The sequence below is a fragment of the Ammospiza caudacuta genome, chromosome 9, assembly GCF_027887145.1.
Source record: "Ammospiza caudacuta isolate bAmmCau1 chromosome 9, bAmmCau1.pri, whole genome shotgun sequence".
Classification (NCBI taxonomy): Eukaryota; Metazoa; Chordata; class Aves; order Passeriformes; family Passerellidae; genus Ammospiza; species Ammospiza caudacuta.
The window spans coordinates 9,717,327-9,735,674 of NC_080601.1; the positions used below are offsets into that span (position 1 = coordinate 9,717,327).

At 41.2% G+C, this 18,348-nt stretch overlaps 1 protein-coding gene across 1 annotated transcript in view; it reads right to left on the reverse strand.

Moving 5' to 3' along the window:
• ARID5B (AT-rich interaction domain 5B) overlaps window positions 1–18,348 on the reverse strand; it is a 113,209-nt gene that overhangs the window by 30,833 nt on the left and 64,028 nt on the right. The window contains exon 4 of the mRNA XM_058810470.1: window positions 4,225–4,337. Within this exon, the coding sequence (XP_058666453.1) occupies window positions 4,225–4,337 (113 nt within the window). The remainder of the gene's footprint in view (window positions 1–4,224; window positions 4,338–18,348) is intronic.

Genomic DNA, 18,348 nt, shown 5'->3' on the forward strand with positions numbered 1-18,348 from the left:
AAGACTGGGTTAACACTCTCAAAAGGAATGCATGACTTCAGTAATTCTAGGACTTTTAATTGGAGCTGCAAATTTGGAACAAATTCACTGGACCTGGGAACAATATTTCAGTTTTCTCACCCACTTGCTTGGATTGTTTTCCAAACCAGACAATTCAGAACTATGTTTACAAAGACAACCTGGGCATGAACTCTAAGTGAAATCAAAGCTCACAGCTGTGCAAGCAAACTAATGGCAAGGGATACTACCCTAAAGGAGACAAAGGCAAAGTAATGTTAAGAAAGCTACCAGGAGTGGGAAAAACCCATGGTACACACAACCTTCCTCTCTATGTCTACAGAGAAGCAAGGTCAAAGCCCCTGTGGAAATCAGAGGTGTCAAAATGCAATGGGCTGACTCCAATCAGTATTGGGTTCAACAAAGCTTTGGTGAAGGCTACAATGCTTCATCTGCTCAGCATTTGAGGTCCAAACCTCACTTCTGGAACCTCCCCACCATCTGACAGGCAATATGGATGAATGCCATGACCAATGATTAATGAGAACAAAGAGGGTCAAATGCCATTCTGGGCAACACCAGTGTAAATCCAGCATAAACATATCAAAATCAGTGAGAATGATATCAGATTTGCTCCAAGCACCACAAACTGCCCTTCTCTTTCAAAACACAAACCCGGTGCCACAGCTGAGTTAAGCTGGATAAGAGGGAGGTGCACTGAGATGGGGTCTGGAACATCTGACCATCTCCTGCTGTGTGTTCCATCAGAGGTGGATGATCCATGACCAAATGGTCAGTGAACACTCACGGGTACAACTGCGTGTTTGTCTTCTCCTGCCAGAGGTCACACACAACACAGACCACAGCAGATCTGCACTTTACAGTTTCCATCAGATAATGATCGAGGCACTTGGAATAAATCTCCAGGTCTGAGAGCATGCCAGGCCACCTGTTGCCACAGGAAAAGCATATCCTGGCAACTTTTAAACTCATTTCCCAGATCCTGTTGTACAAATGAAGTGAGAGGTTTACTTCAGCAATTGCACTAGGAGATGTAATTAATAGATCCATTTGGGGACAATTTCCATGTTTAACAAGTTAATCCCTTCAGTTCCTCAAAATGGTCACATCAGCCATTTTTAAGAAGCATTAGAACACACTTTGAATTGGGAACATTCTCTGGGAGCATGAAGCAGGTACAATGAGGGTCATCTGCTGGAGCCCCCAAGTTCCAAAAGCCTGTCCAGTACTGATGACACATCAAGTATGAAAGCCTCCAGAGTCCTAGGAGTGTTTCAAGGGAAGATCTTGATATATCCCTCTCCAGGAGAGCTGATCCTGCTGGAGTAGATGGCCTTGTATTCCTTTCCCAGCCGTGGAGGGAACTCCCCTGGCATCTTCCCCAGGAGGCACTAAAATTGATGCAGTGACCACCAAAGAGATACAGAGAGCAAAAGCAAGAAGTGGCACACAAAAGAGTCACCCTTCCCTGGCAGCACCTGCAGCTCCAGGACCACACTACCTGTGACCCATCACTCTATTTCTAACAAGTCACCTACACTGGAATTGACCCAGAAATGCTCCTACCCAACCAGCCACTTTTCCTTGTCAGGTTAACTGTGAAACCCTCACAACAATCTGCTGATAGCTCAAGACAAACATGCCTGATGAGAAGCTGGTTTTAAGAATTAAGTTTTCTAGTCACTGGCAGTAGAGAACATGAAATTCAGCAAGCCATGACAACTGTGCAGCTTGCATTGGTCTTGACAGGCTCAAAACCACAGCCTTTGGAATGCCCTTTCTGCCATTTCCCAACCCAAACCATTCAGCCACTGCAACTCCATCAGAGCCATCACCCCACCAGTGAGAAATGAGGCTGCTGCAGACACTGAGTGACAGGATCTGACAATGCAAGCTGCACAACTTCTGGTCAGAAGGGATTTTATCTGCAACAAGAATATGGCCAGGACTGCTAAATGCTTCAGCATCTGACTGAAGTGGATTAATCCCATTTACATGAGCAGTGTTCAATCCTGCTCTCCATGGACCCATTGTCAGCATTAGTCAGATACGGAGCACTCACAGAGGATAATCAATGGTGAACTCCAACATGGAGCTGCAGATGACCACATCCTAACAGTTTCCAGCAATGAGAAGATGGTAGGTGGATCTCTATTTCTCCCCTTCTTCAAATACCCTTTTCCTTTGTCCCCAGTAAGGCAGAGGCAGGGTCTGCACAAAGTGCAGTACATCTGCTGTGGAGGGTTTGATTCACTGTCCCCCTCTCAGGGAAGTATATCCACAGCCCTGAGACACAGATTGATGTGAAGAGCCACAGTGAAGTCAGTGACTATGTGCAAGGACATTATATCATGAGCATGTCTATTATTTATAATGAAATTAAGCTGGCCAAGATAATTAATGCTATTAATATCTGCACAATGATGAGCACAGTATGACTAGATAAATAGGTGGAATTACTTCTTATCTGAAATATCCTCCCATCTGACTAGTAGTGAACCCAAAGATAAACAGAGAGGATAAACAATTTGGTATGAAGTGTTATTGTTGTTTTTAATTACCTAATACCTATATATCAGGTGCTGAAGAGGCAGAGCTACTTGTGCGACAGTCTGGGGTGCTTTGACAATATGGTCCATGCCACAATGCAATGTGGATATTTTGATATGAAAAATGGCTTGGGGGGAGGGGGAATTGAGGCAAATTGAGACATTTTCACACAAGGGATTTTGCGCATTCTTTCACAGAGAAAACATTCAGACAAACTCTATAGCATCTGGCAGGACCCTGCAACTCAACACACCAGGCTCCATCACCTCTTACCATGGCTGTCTAATACGATAGTACAGACTCCAACTGAGCACAAGACGGCCCAAAAAGAAGAGAAACAATGACTTAAGGGCAGAGTTTCATCATGAACTTCAGCCTCCTTTATCGTCATCAACAGAAGGCACAATTTTAACTGAACTCCTAGAGAGGAGGAGGAGGAGGTGGAATTTAATTTGCCTTCCTGTGAGAAACTGAGAGCAGAACACTCCTACTTGACCTCTTTAACCTCCTAATCTCCCAGGACATTCACTGTGTACAACAATACCAACGCAAATGGATCTATAGATCCACTGTATTTCCTGAAGAGATGGTCACAACAATGCAAGTGTTTTTCAGATACACATCCATCTAATTTATTGAAACAATAGATTTGGGAGGAGTTGGTGTAAAAAGTCACTTATAGTTTTAAGCTAAACAGCTAAAGAGTATATTTAAATCTCTTTACCTGTTTAGCTTGAAAGTATAAGTGACAAAGTTCTGTCAAATAAAAATCAACTATTGCTTCAAGTAATTTTCCATCTTTGCACCTTAGAGTTTCTAATTAAATCATCTTGAAAGGAGCCATTTGTGCTGCTCTTTTTTTTAAGAGAAAACTAAATTCCTGTCTAAAACCACTCAGACAACATACAAAATAGGATGCAATTTATACTACAGAAACTCCATTTTAAAATATTTTAAGGAAAGGACACAAACCCACAAATATCTTAGAGATTAAGTCTATAAACACTAATCAGTGATCCCATTTTTACTTGCAGTATGGGCTAAGCACTGCAGCACTGTAAATGCATGCTCTATTCAGCAAACCATGGAACATGCAGCTCAGCAGTAAGTATTAAAGAAACAGTCCAGATCTTTTTTAAGCTTTCATATTGAGTTCCTGCCTTTATCTTTTATTTTTTTTTCCAATTAAAAAGTGTCGAGATCTTAACATCAGGGTAATGCCTTTTGTGTTTGCTTCTTAGAAACCATTACTGAGGCAGCTCTTATTTCACAGTCTGTTTATCTTCAAACTTATATTTAGAAGTACATTGTAACAGGGTGAGCTGCTCCCAGGTTTATTTTTAATTCCTAGATACTGTCACACAGTATGTTTGTGTGTCACAGAATGTGAAAACTAACACTAGATGCCAAGAAAGCTTAAGCACTACCAGTTACCAACAAGCTGATAGCATTAGGTTGTTACGTGATTATAATTGCTGGTAACTTTGAACACAGGCATGATTTAAAGTGAAAAATAAAACTATTGAAAAAAATTAAGTTTACCTCCTCAAGAAAATAAGTTACACTCTAAATGTGAAACCGCATGCTGGGAAACAAAGGCAGGGTTGTACCTAAAACTGAGGAGAGTGCCGAAAAGAGTATTATTAAGTGATTTACCTTGGCAACAGCTTTGCTTTCAGAATTATTGTTGGAATCCTTAATGCCATTTAATGAATCTCTTCTCTGTGGGCATGGCTTCTTTTTGCGCGGTCTGCCTTTAAGATTTGGCGCTGAAAATTAATGGAGAACACTTTGAGCACATTGTCATACACAGTGGATTCTTAACAGCCAAAAGCATAGTAAATAATTCCACTACAATCACTCACAGAAATGTACACATCTGTCTACAGTAAATGCTTATTATGAGATTCCCATCCTCTGTGGTTACATCTTGACACACTATACATTTCTATAGAATATCCCCCAAGGCTAATCTATTCTACTTTCACATAACTAATTAATATTAAGTCAAATACTGGTCTCCCAAGGAATCAGAGAGAAAGCACAAATATTTTTCTCTGGTACAAAAAAGAACAAAATTTAATATTAACAGGCAATTTTAATCACCCTGCTGCCTTTATGTCTAATCTTCAAGCAAGAGTACTAACTGCTATTTCCAACTTTGGGAAACATCTGGCACTGGAAATGCTCTGAAATATTGAAATTCCTTACAGCTCCAAGAAATGTTTATATATCCTGTCAGTCTTGTCAAAGTTTTTCTAAAAAAGTTTAAGAAAAAAATTAAAAAATTACCCCTGAGTCTTGAAAGGGATCAAAAAAACCCCTTAACAACTAGTTCTGGAAGTTGACAAGTACTGAAATAAGTGATTGATTGTTTCATAAGGGTTACATACCACACATACAAATTAATGTGAATCACTTTCAGTTTTGTCCAATTCTTAAGATAAAACAGCTCTGAAATAACACAGTGACTAAATCCTAGCTGTGCTGAGCCACACGAGGAATGGGATATGGATCATCATAAAAAATATCACACTCATCTTTCAATAGTGCTATTACAACATAAATTATGATCATATATAGAAATAATAGATAGAAATAATAGATGAAGCAGATGTTTGCTCATTATTACATGTCCCCTCTGCTTTCAGATTTAAAAATCAGCCTTGGACTACTATGGCAACATTTAAAATGACAAACAATCATTAACTAATGACTGTACCGAAGAAGATAATTTCCTTCAAACCTTTAATTTTTAGGTAACCATTGTTTTCCTTACTTAAAGGGAAGACTAGAACAATGTCAGAAATCTAAACATCACAAACCTCTTGAGTGTCTTCTAATTGTTTCTAATCTTTCATTTGTTACACAGTAAGCCAGTGGTTTCAGGACATTTTACATTTTAATTAGTTTGCAAACACAATAAAGGGTGCTAATTGGATTTTATAGTTTGAGTAGCACTTTCTTATTTGGTCTGTTCAGAGAAAAAGAAAACCTTTGGGTTTAAAATAAAAAGATCCTTTTTCTTCCCCCAACACTGGTGTAAGGTAAAAAAAATAAATCTATATGTGTATGAGTATATATATATGCGCGTGCATATGGGAGTAAGTCCATATTTGTGTCTATCTAAAAATACATATATCTCCCTACAGAAATATCTCCATTTATCTCCAGCGAAGCACATTCTGCTTATTGAAAAATACTGCAGAAAGCAATTCTGAAATTGTCATCTGAGGCTAACATGCAAAATCAAACAAAGAGAGAAAGAAATGATTACCCATTCCAGCCGACAAACATCTGCCTGATTTATATCAGTACTCATGAATGCTACAGCATGTGACTGCACACCACGTCGCTGGAGTCCCAACGTGGTGTGGATGTCAGTCTGACACAAAACGAGCACCGAGCGTTTGCTCGGCGCTTACACATCCCCTCCCCCAGCCGCTCCATTACTCATCCAAACAGAGATGAGCGGCTCGGCGGGAGCGTGGGATGAGCTCCGAGGGCTCCAGCGCCGGCTGCCAGCTCTGGCCACGCCGCCCTGCCTTATTTACAAACCCCGCTCAAGCTTTGATGTCCTCCTGATGCCTGCAGGGAGTTTTCTGGCACACGACCTGGATGGGACGGACAGATCCTTAGCCACGGGCTGCCTCAGCAGTCGCTGAGTTCTTTAAAAAGGTACTGAAGGAAACAGAAATGTTCCCTCAATTTACTATACTTTGGCATACATATTAAAAGATTAACCTCTGAATGAAGGGATCCCCAGGCCTGGCCCAACCAATGGCCAAAGAGGGATGTGGCTGAGCTACCATCAAACATATTTGCATGTGAGCTATTTGTCTTTTCTTTTGTTCCTTCATTCTGTTCTTACTTTTTAACAAATAAAGAAACTAGTTCAAGGCTCAATGTTTTTCAAAAAAACTTGTTATCCTGAGTTTTGGCACTGTACTTTGCATCACACTATAAAGCACTGCTAATGTTTTGCTAAAAGCTTTAAAAGCAAGAAGGCATTTGTTCCTAAATTCCAGGTATATTGAGCTTGCATATAAACACTGTTTGAATTGGAGCTTTCCACAGCAGAACTGGCACAAACCCACTATGAAATGGGGTATTTGCATTCTCCCTGTGGCTCAGGAGCTGCAGCAGGGAAGGTTTGTCTGCAGCACACACAAGGACCATCCCACATGCCCCATGGTATGGTTTTAAATCACCTAGAGCCACTTCACATCTGACACACAATTAACAAGAAAGCAGCAACAGGAATTATTATCAGAAGAGAAGGTCCTGGCATCTAATATCTACTCTGTAAAAGAAAACATTTGACATAGTCCCAAATCACACTTGAAACAAAGCCATTAATATTTGCTCCCTAAACCATTATAAATAAACACATTATTTGAAGATTATTGCATTTCAGTGACATTCACTTTGTTCGTGTGAGCGAGAAAATATGACTAGGACAGAAGAAATAATTTACAAGTCACATTCATGTTTCAATTTTGTCATCTTTTGTTTAATTTTTGACATATTCATGAGCATGCTGCAAGTGTCTTGAATTTGTTATTCATAATTATTTTAAAGCTATTTTATACATTTTGTGGCTTAGTCACATTCAGTTTTCCTGATGATGTTGGATGTTCAGTATGTACTGGACAGCTAAGTGAGTATCCTATGGGTTTTCTTCTGTTTTCTAGATGAGAAGGACTTCTGGCATGACTACCTAAGAATATCCAAAATGATTCACTTTCTTCATGTGTTTGTGCATATGGCTTTCAAATTCATTTTCTGAAAGCATTTGTGGCAGTGAGGCCTGATAATTTACACATTCCCAGAAGGCGAGAGCATAAGCAAAGAAAATTGAAGTAAAAAAAATGAATAAATAAGTACAGAAAAAAGTTTGCATTATTTGCTACCTCTTTGGTGTGAGTGCTTGTAACAGGAGTATGAGAGAGACAACACAGTACCAGTAAAAATAACTTTCTTTCCTGTGTAATTGACAAAGTGATTGCCTTTTGCCAATGTGTAAATTATCAGGCCCACTGCCACTGCCTAGAAGAACTCCCAGATCTGGTTTTACCCCAAGAAAGGCAAGTTCTATGCAGGGGAAAGATAAATACCCAAAAGTGGAACTGCCAAAATCAACCATGACCATTAACACTGTTTACAATGGAAAAACATGGGCTGCCACAACAAGACAGCACATTCACCTGCCACCTTTTTTTCCTATGCATCCAGGATGGGGAAGTAATTACAGGGCTTGCCATCTCCCTGTTATCAGGTCAGCCTCACCTGAGCTACATCCACACTGATAATGCCATGAATAAGTCAAGAAATAATGGCTGTTGTTTTGGGGTACCTGAATTTAGCAGGTCACTTACTGTAAAATGACCTCTTTTTTAGAGTTTGATTATCACTGGAGGTCCAGGGAGTTCAACTCTCCCAATAACACTGTTCTCTACATTCACGTATTTTGGCTGATGCAGAAGATTTGTTGTTATAGGGAGGGTGTTAAAAAAAAAAGTGGCCTTCACAGAGCTGAGGTCAAGCTATGTTGGCACTTTGTCAAAATCAGTGTTGTAGCCAAGAGTTTTTAATGAGCCTGGAATGCATTACCTCATTTTTCATACCTGGATCACTTACTCATGTTGAGCCCAAAATAACCTTGGACCTTGCTGGCTGCTCAGCAAACCATGTAAGTAAACAAGTACTGTACTCATGCCTAAAACATGTATCTTTTAATTGCTTGCTCCACATTTCTTACTCTAGAGCACATCTAAGCAACTGTAATGCCCGTGATCAAAGTTCTAGCCTTTCCAGGCCTCTCTGACCTGGGTAACTATTTCCTGATACAACTTTTGATTCTGGCCTGCTGATACTCCAGGTTCTCAGACACACTTCAAAAGTAGGAGAAAAAAAGAAAAAAAAAAAGGAAAAGAAGGCCATTGCCATATTTTGCTAATAGACTTACAGCTTACACTGCCAACCAGATTCTTCTGGCTGCCTGCTTTTTTCTGTGACTATGTTTTGTGAAAAGATGAAGGAAGAACAACAGCATGTTTGCCAACTGCAAAAATCACTTAAAAAAAAAACAATTGAGCTTCTAAAAATCTCCATGGCCATTGACAAGGAAGGGCCAGCAGAAGATCTGGGTCTACATTTAGGGTGGGCTCACAGAGTCAGGTGAGCTCTAAATGCAGAGCTGGGAGTGTACCAGAGGGAGGTAATCACAAACCAAGATTTAGGTGGAGCAGTGGAAGTTGCAAGAAGTGAATGAACAGGGATGAACAGTGGTGCTGGATTCAGAAGAGACACAAGGCAGTAGCAGCACAGCTGCCAAATGCATCCACAGCCATTCTTCCCTGAAGGACACCTTGCACAGTGCCCCCTCACAGAATCCTCCAGCACTGTGCCAGTCCTTCACATGTCTTCAGCACAAAAGCTGTGATACCAGAATCCTTGGCTCTAAGCTGCAAAACCATCAGTACATACAGAACAGATTAGGAGATCTCCCTTCTGAGGCAGGTGGAAATGGCAGCATGTGTCAGATCCCAGAGCTATTCATGAGTCAGGTGCCAAATAGAAGCTGGAGGTGGCATATGGAGGTGCCTGGCCATCAAAGTCAAGGTGAGAAGAATGGCCCCAGATCTCCAAAAAATCCATGAACTGACCATGCCTGTTAGCAGGTGGCAAACAGCTGGTTGCTGAGGACATCCCTAATGCAGCCTGGCAAAAGTCAGCCCTTGGCTGAAAAACATGGTTACATGTTGCACCTTTTAAAACGTAATGAATAGAAAGTTAACAGGTTTAATGGCTTTAACACTTACCCCTCTAGGGGGCTTCAGGCATTCTGCAATATCTGGAAGTTGAGAAAAGCATATTGCTGTATTTAAGCATGGTCTCAAAAACTGTTCAAAGCTTAGTTAATCTTGCATATTTTGTGGAGTCCCAGCTGCTTCCTTGATTTCTCTGTCACCATCATCTCCTTATTTTATCTCCATGCCCTCATTCCCTTTTCTGCATTTGACTTCAGGCCTTCACATTTAATTTATTTTCCTTTCACCCCTGAAAGTTTATTTAAAAGCTTTTGCCTTCAGGAAACATGGTCCAAAAATGAGGGCTTGGGGCATTTATTGCCCAGGCATGCTGAGCTGATGAAGAGAAGCAGCAAGCTGTAAGTAACCTAATATTGCATCAAAAGGGTAGAAATTAAAGTGCCTGGAAAAGAAAGCAAAGTATCAGTCTGCACTAAAAAAACCCCAGACCCGTGTTTAGGAAACATCACTATCAATTCAATTTGGGGAAGGTCTCAACAGCATCCTAAGCACACCTATGGAAGTCAATGGTGAGCACCTACCAACAACTCAAGCCCTCACCAAGCTGTGGAGGTCACACAGCCTCTCTGTGCACACACAGACACCCCTCATGCTTGTTCAAGCTGACATGAAACAACCCAAATATCAAAATTATTTTTACTAGGCTTTTTCCAAATGAAAACACTTGTTTATTCCTTTCTTTACAACTGAACATGCCAGGCCTGACCTGGAAACTCTAGAGAACAGCAGTGAACAACCTTACAGGAAACATTCAGGATTCATGCTGCACTCTAACCCACATGGAGAAAGAGTGGACTTGTGTAGCCATTTCTGAAAGTTTTGTTTTGGAAATGAGATATCCCATGCTACATGTGGGGAAAATCAATTTGCTACCTCTCTAAAGAAAACATTCCCCATTTGGAAATAAGTGAAACAGACACTTTCTTGTGTGGATTAATGTGGAGACATATGACTTGCTGCAGACTGTTGTTTTGACCCCCCTCCTGACCAGACAATCTCTGAAGGAAGCAAAATGCTAGTATTTTTCATGAATTACGGTTCAGACTAGCATTGCTTTAAACTGAAAATTTAGAGGCACTGCAGACATCAGGTTGGTGAATTTTGCCAAAAAATTAATGGTTCTTTTTTCCATGGAAGATGGAGATAAAGTTCAGGATGAGGCTTGGAGTCTCTTTTTCTTTATTTCAGCATGGTTGGATATTAAGACTTTTCCTTGATCTGGACTTCTATATGTCCTGCTGACTAATGTGGATTTTAAAAAATGGAAAAAAGTTGTGGGTTTTTTTTTTCCTGGACAAAATCTATATATGTGCTGGAAATTATGAAGTGCAGTAAATTGAAATGGAAAGCTGAAGACTTCAGAGAAAAATCTATGCTTGACAAATACATGACATTCAAGTAGACCTTAGAGGAAATTAAAATAATAGTAACAAAAAAATTCGGTGTAGGCCTATTACTGGCTACAGATGACAGGACTATTACTAATGATTCAAAAAGAGGCAGAGGTGTTTGGTAAATATTTGTTCCATACTTGCAAAGAAGCCAGATGATATGCTTGCAAAAGAATATAATTAAAGCCAGTCAATTGACTAGGTTTTACAGAAACCAGATCTTAAAACAACAGAAAAGAAAAACAAACAAAGTACCTTATTTTACACTTTGAAACTATAAGCTTGGTTAGAGAAACTAGCTGCACACTTGGAACTTACCTGCATTCAGTAAGACAGCTGATTTAATATTAGATAATACTTTGATTAAAAACCAGCACTACATAATTTTATTCAAGCGTATATTGAATGGATTAAGAACTGGCTAAATGTAGGCATCAGTGGGGAATTTCTACCAAATGAAAAGATTTCTGGTGGGATTCCACAGGGGCTGTTCCTAACCTTGTAAGTATTACAAATTTTAATCAGTGAAATAAATATAAAGCCTCTGACAGTTACATTCACACTGACATGAGGACTGGCACAGTCCTAAGACTGACTCATACAAATGAGTAATCAGAAGGAAAACAGACCAGGAAAACACAATGCTCCTCAATACAGCTCCAGCATGAAACCTGCAAACAGGGATTACAGGTCCTATTGATCCAGCCAAGGGTGACTGTTCATAGGCCACTCCCCGCTGGAAATTCATCATACACTGATAGGAAGATGCTGTGGCAAACGGAATAAGTGCCTTCAGGGAGGTCGGAAAAACTCAAACTGTGGTGGGTTTGAGCAAAAATGACAGAGCAGTCACTTTACCAGGTAACAGGAGCTCCTCAAAGGTGAGAAAAGTTGGCACACAGGAGTGAGGAGGCATAACCAGGCATGCCCAGGCACTGCAGTCCCCATACCTGATCCAGTGCCAGAATATGGAGGCATGTGTATAACCAGCTTTCTCAAGGCCTTTGGGAAAAGCCTGCGCCAGACACAAGCTGGTGTGCACAGTGCAGGAAGCAAGAGGTGAATTTGAGGGTCTGGAGGGTTGAGGTATCAGACTGGGGCTGGGTGTCCCTCTGTCAGGCTGCTGCCAGGAGAGCCTGGCCGCTGCGGGCGGCTGCAGCAGCCCGGCTGGCTGCACCACCAGGCGTCCAGCTGTCTGGCTCTGCTCCTTGCTCAAACAGCTGTTTCCCTTCTCCTTTAGAAAAAAGGTGGTGAACTGGATGAAAGAGTTTGCCAGCAATTTTGGCTGATGAGCCACTACTTGGGGTTCATACCAGATTAGATGACTCAGTGGTTCTTCTGGTGAGAAATTGCATGAATATAGGATCAAACACGGTGAAGTACTGAGCAATGCAGGACAAGGAACATGAAGAGCTGCAGACTTGATTCAGCAAAGTTCATGCCCAACTCGTAAAGACCTGGAGCATGCAAGGACATCTGATGACCTAACTGGGGCTAGCCACAACTTTGAGCCTGTGTTCAGCACAGAACACAACCAAGCCAGCATAGCGCTCTCTTTCACTAATGGAAATGAAGCATTCAAGCCCTGAACAAAGAAATCTTCCTATCTCATCACAAAACACCCTGTGCTTGGGCAGCATCACAGGATCAGACATGGGTTCACAAAATCTCCCTTTCCCTCAGAAATCCTCAGTCAATCTCCAGCCCCAAGGCCCTCCATCCCCAAAGGTCACCTCCCGGGAGGCTGCACCCAGCAGACAGGGGCTTCAGTTTCTGTTGGAGGGTCAGAGCAACACTCAGGAAGTGTAGGCCTGACTTCACAAAACAATAATAATAATTTAAAAAAAAATTTTAAAAAAGGCAAGCAAAGAAAGTGAGCAAGCAAATGAGCAGGTCCTAACAGATTATGTAATAGCCAAGACAAAGGCAATGCAAACATGGCAACAAGAAGTGAAAACGCGCAGCAAAGCCATGTAAGTCAGCCTGTCTGATCGAAACTCATCAGAACACTCAGGGCAGACCTTCCATTAGAGGGCTGGAGAAAATAGAAGGCAAATCTTAGGGCAGTTTTCCTCACAACGTTTCTTTTTCTCTCCAGTAAAAGGCAGCGTTTGTGTAATTGCTGTCTAGCAGAGTCAGCAGTACCCAATGGAGACATGACCTACATACCTCAGAAATACAACAGGAACGTAACCAGTCGTATCCACGCAGAGAGATGGATGAGATGGGCTAATTGACTGATGGACATTGTGCATGAATATAAGCAGGCAGAAATTCATGCCAGAAGGATAAAATGGACAGTTTCCAAGACCTTGCTTTTGGGAATAACAACGCCAGGTAGGAAACAATGATCATCAAGTTGTGCACAATGTGAAAGTGACAAATATATTATTTAAATAATCTCTTGCATTTCTGATTTGTAACTGATTATATAAGATTCTTTTTTTGTGTGTAAGAATATTATAATTTCCTTTCCTTTTTTTTTTTCCTTTGCACTTGATCACTGTACTGCAAAGTAATCAAAATTTGTTAGGCATAATCAACCTGCATGAAGATATTAGTAAAGTGACAAGCAGAAACTACAGAGTAAGCTCTCCCCTTTGATGCCTACATTCAGCTGCCACCACAACAACTACACAAGGCATTAGGTGGAGGCAGGAGCAGCAGCCACAGCCTAAGCCCTGTGCTCATTCACATCTCTGGGTCATCACCAACTTTACTTGCAGCACTTGGCTTGCCAGTCACCCCTACCACAGTGCACAGAGTCAGCAAAGGGTTCAGAGGCAATTCCACTTCTGCAGAGAGCTTGGGATCAAAGCCTTGGCACCCTGGGAGATCTGGGTGACATGGGGTGTTATTGCTGAGATGCAGAGGGGATGCTGCCCAGCACTGCTGAGCACAGGAAGGAATCTGCACTTTTTCACCCACAAAACACAGAAGTGGAGCTCTGGCAATTTTGTCAGGTTGTGTATAGGCAGCTAGAGAATCTGTACAAGTCCCAAAACACCCCAAAAATGGTGGTTTTAAAGTCCTGATTGTAAGATCATGTGGCCAGTTTAAATGAGTGCAAACCCCATAGACTTGGTGTAATCATCCCAAACATCAACACAAACAAAACAGAACCCATCTCTTCATTTTGGCCTCAGCAAATCTCTAGCACTCAGAAAAATCCAAATAAAACTGAGCTGTATTCATAAATTTATTGGAGCAGGGCAGGGTTTAAACTAAATATGCAGTCAGTTGTGCAATATTCTTCCGTAGTCAATACTGGTTCTTAGGAAATTATCCGAGTGAATTAAGTGGCAGACTATTAAACAATTTACACACTTCCTTGTGTTTCAGATGTCTAATTATAGCTGTGTTTGTCTCTCCCCGCAGAACTGTTGTATACCACATGGTATGCATATTTCAGCATCCAGCATTATTAACTCATGACCGACTGTCAGTTGATCATTATCTAACACATGGGGTCTGCAAAAAAAGCCTTATTTGGGCAAGAGCAGGCTGCGGACCCGCTCCCGCTGCATTTCCCCCACAAGAACTTCACTTGGATTATTATCTGCTGTCAATGGAAACTCCGAGGTTACTGATGTGAAATCTGCAGACAGGAAAATAAATCCTCACCGAGTTTAAACAGTTGATATAAAAACCATCTCCAGCTCGGCTGGTTTAAAGAAAACTCTCAGTTGCCCTCTAGCGTCCCCCTGCTGCCACGCCAGGCAGCCTGCCCGCCACAGCCAAGGTCACACAATTTAACCTCATCTCACGACGGCAGATTTACTATTTGCCTAATATTTTGCACAAAAGGGCGAGAGGGGGATGCTTTTTCCCCCCTGGAAATTTCAGGGCTCCGGCCCAGGAAGCCCAGAGCTTGCATAATGTTTACAGCTGTAACTGAGGCGCATGACACACGGGTTTTATGAGTGAGAATCTCTGAAATCGCTCTGTGTGCTGCACTCCATAAAGTTCATTCATAACTAAAAATAGACTCATGTACAAACTGATTTAGCATTATACTGAAGCTAAGGAACATAGGGAGTCTGCAGAATTCCCTAATATGGAAGAGAAGCTGAGTTTTCAAAAGCAGCAGTTTATTTGTTTCTGAAAATGGACAACATATGTCAAAGATTTAATATACAGAACCAGGTGTATATATAGCCTAGATCTTCATATGTGCCCATTTTCATGCTATATAAAGACTTTATACAGCCTGAAACTATAGATTTAATAACAGATTACTAAATTAAGTCTGCACAATCACTTCATAAAATAAATAATTTCAATTTAAAATATAGCTGAGGGGTTTGGACAATTTCCTGCATAATAGAGGCCCATCCCTGAAATGTAAATAACACCGGTATTAAAACAAGTCAATCAGGCACATCACGAAAAAAAAAGGTACATGAAAACAAATGCATTTTCCAGTCTATTCTAAGTAAGGATGCCAAACCTCTATTTTATTTGAATGCTGCTTTGATACATTACTACTGGCTTTTTTTTTTTTTTTCCCCCAACTGTCCTCTTCTTCCTTAGAGGAATCCAGGGCTGACTAAATCTTAACATTTTGAAAACAGCAAACCATCAGGGTTTTGCAACAAGAATTATTCACTGCCTTCCTGTGTACTGTCAGCATTCTTAAAATACTGTTACTATAAAATTAAACAGTGTGCTCTTCAGAAACACATGACGTTGCTTGCTCTGTTTTTTTAACTGTAATTGTGCAATTTTAAAATTCTCTTCTTTCTCAATGCCTTCTCCCCAAACAAATACCTTTGATAGTTATAAGGTTACAAAAACAGTTTAGACATTTTTTTTTTAACTTACAGGCCACCTGTGATATTATTGACTGATTAGACAGTAAAAATGACAAACATTATTTTATATGGTATATATCCTAAGTTAATTATAAGGCCTTCTCTCCTTAATTTGACAAGACTGAAATACCACAAGAAGTACATATGGCAATTCAGAAAATATAATCAGGGAAAAGGCAAAATGAACATTTCAGAAGACAAATGATTAGATTTGCATAAGCAGATATTTGTAAGGCTCCGCCTTTCTCTACTGCCTGAACAGCACTTTCCATTTCTCTTGCTCTCACTTTCACAGCATAGCTCACAAGCACAGTAATTTCACTTTCCACCCCAAAGTGTTGCCCCAATTGGTTAGAGGAGGTTTTTTCCAACAGCAGCCAGCGATGCTGTGGGACACTGAAGAGGTGACACTGTGCAAGGAGGTGGCAGGACCTGTGCAGAAACCCTGACCCACTGGTTCCAGCCATTGTGCTGCTGCAGCACCCCCACTTTTCAGAGGAAGGTTGTGTCTCAGCTTCAACTTATGCCAGAGCCCAAAAACACTGGAACTGCCACTAAAATAATAAATGGGGTATTTATGATCCCATGTTAGGGATCACCTGCCCCTAGACCTGTCTCTCAGGGACAGAGTGGGACCCCTGGAAATCCACTGCCCCCTTTGGAAATCCACTGCAGACAGGTCTCTTGCTCTCTGAAATATCTTGGATTTAAGTTTTTCCTAGAAGCCTCCCCATCAGCCATGACCTGAAGCTACTTTGTTTAGGAAATCTGACAAAGTGACATGGGTGGCCAAACCTACATATCTGATTTTAAACAGATAAAAATAGCACTAAGACAAATCATCACCTCTTCTGGATTTCCAAGTACACTATTAAGTAAGACTTGGACTTCAGCTAAGGTGAATATGAAGATTCATTGTCCCAGGAGATAAATATTGACTGAGGAAAAGCAAAGGTCAAATTGGTCAATATTTATTCAAGAAACTCTAAATCTTGATGCAGTGTAACATACACTTAGAATGTCTTCATCAGCTGTCTCTGGAGATCTTTTCATTACAATTAAATACTACAGAAGCATCTTCTCCCCTCCAAAATTCAAATGTAAAAAAACTTCAGAAACTCAAACATACCAACTGTAAATAGGAAGCTTCCTGTGCCAATGGCCTCAGCAAAAGGACGTGTTGATTTGCAAATGCTATCTGCCCAGTCTGCATGCCAAAACTCAGCAGCCCTGAACTCTGAAGATGTGAACAACAAAAACTTTCTGACTCATCCCACGGCAGTATTTCAGACTACCACAAACAGAATTTTTTCTTTGGTGAGGACTAATGCAATCCTTTCTTCCTCTGTCTCAAGCATCTGTAAATTAGGACTGAAATTTTATCTCTGGTTTCTAGTTCACATAAAGATTTACCTTGGACAATGCTAAACAAGAGTTTTGGATGGGATATAGTCCTATTATTCACTATGGCAAGTGTATTACTCCTATTATTTATCTAAGGTTTCAAGCTTACTGCCTGCCTTCTGAAGGTTTTCTACACATTATTTATGCCTGAAGCCACAGAGCTATGGACTCTTTTCCACACAACAGCACTGTTGAAAGCAGAAATTCCAGGAAATTTGTAGAAGCTGATTTTTCTGAAGATGCATTATGAAGGAAGACACTTGCATCCTCTGGATTTTCAATGAAGTTATTCCCAGAATTCCCCTTAGCACCTTCACACAGCCACTCAGTCATTGGGAAGGTTTTAACACTCCTACTCCTATGTTCATTCAAACAGTCCAGCACAGCTGCTGAACTCCTATTTCTAACCTTTTGTCTTCACTAAACAGTCAAACGTAGCGGATTTGTTGCAATCACCATGGAGATCTGTTGGTTTCAAATTAGGCACAAACTGTTTGTTTCCTTTGCTATTTTTATTGTGTTTTGAGCCTATTATGCTCATCCCACCCTGCCCTTTCCTTATCTTACTGGCAAGTAAGAAAAACTGGCTTCACTGGGAAGTCAAATCCTAGACACAGCCACTCCTGAGCTCCATGGAGGACGGCGATGGTCTCCCCTTCTCAACCGCCTTTCCTCACTGTTGAGTGAGTCTGCACAAGGTCACACTACACTGATGAGACGACACAGAAGGGCCAAATGAAGTAAATGTCTGCTAACTGGAAGAAAAATGTGAGCTTTGCTTTGTGCAGCTTCATAGTTAGGCTACTAGGCTTGGAAGAATAAATACACCCACTGCAGGGCTGGGTCTCACATGTGCAGTGACATGAATGAACCACCAAGGGCTGGCAAGGGAGAAACAGCCCTGGTGTGGCAAAGGGAAGCAGGATGGGATGGGACCATGTGGCAGGGGGTGCAAAGGTGAGGAACTGAAGAATAGGAGGACTGAAGCAATAGGTACTAGGGAGATGTGCACTTCTGGACTGTTTGGATTACATACAGAAAGCAGCTAAATCCAGCACTCCCAAGGCAGGTGAAAGTGTCACCAAGAGACACCTGGGCTATTGCAGCCAGACTCTGTGGAGCACCCTCTCACCATGGAAAGGCTCACTGAAAGCACGAAGGAGTTGTTAATTGAGTCCCAAGTGAAGTCTCTAACAGAAATTCCTTTGGAGGCGCAAAGAAAGACACAAGGACCGATAGTGCTGAATGTAGGTTTCCCACAGCCCAAGTCAATGGGCTCCCTGTGCCAAAAAATGCAGCAGGCTGGGATCTGACAGTCCCAAAGCTGTGTAAGCCAAA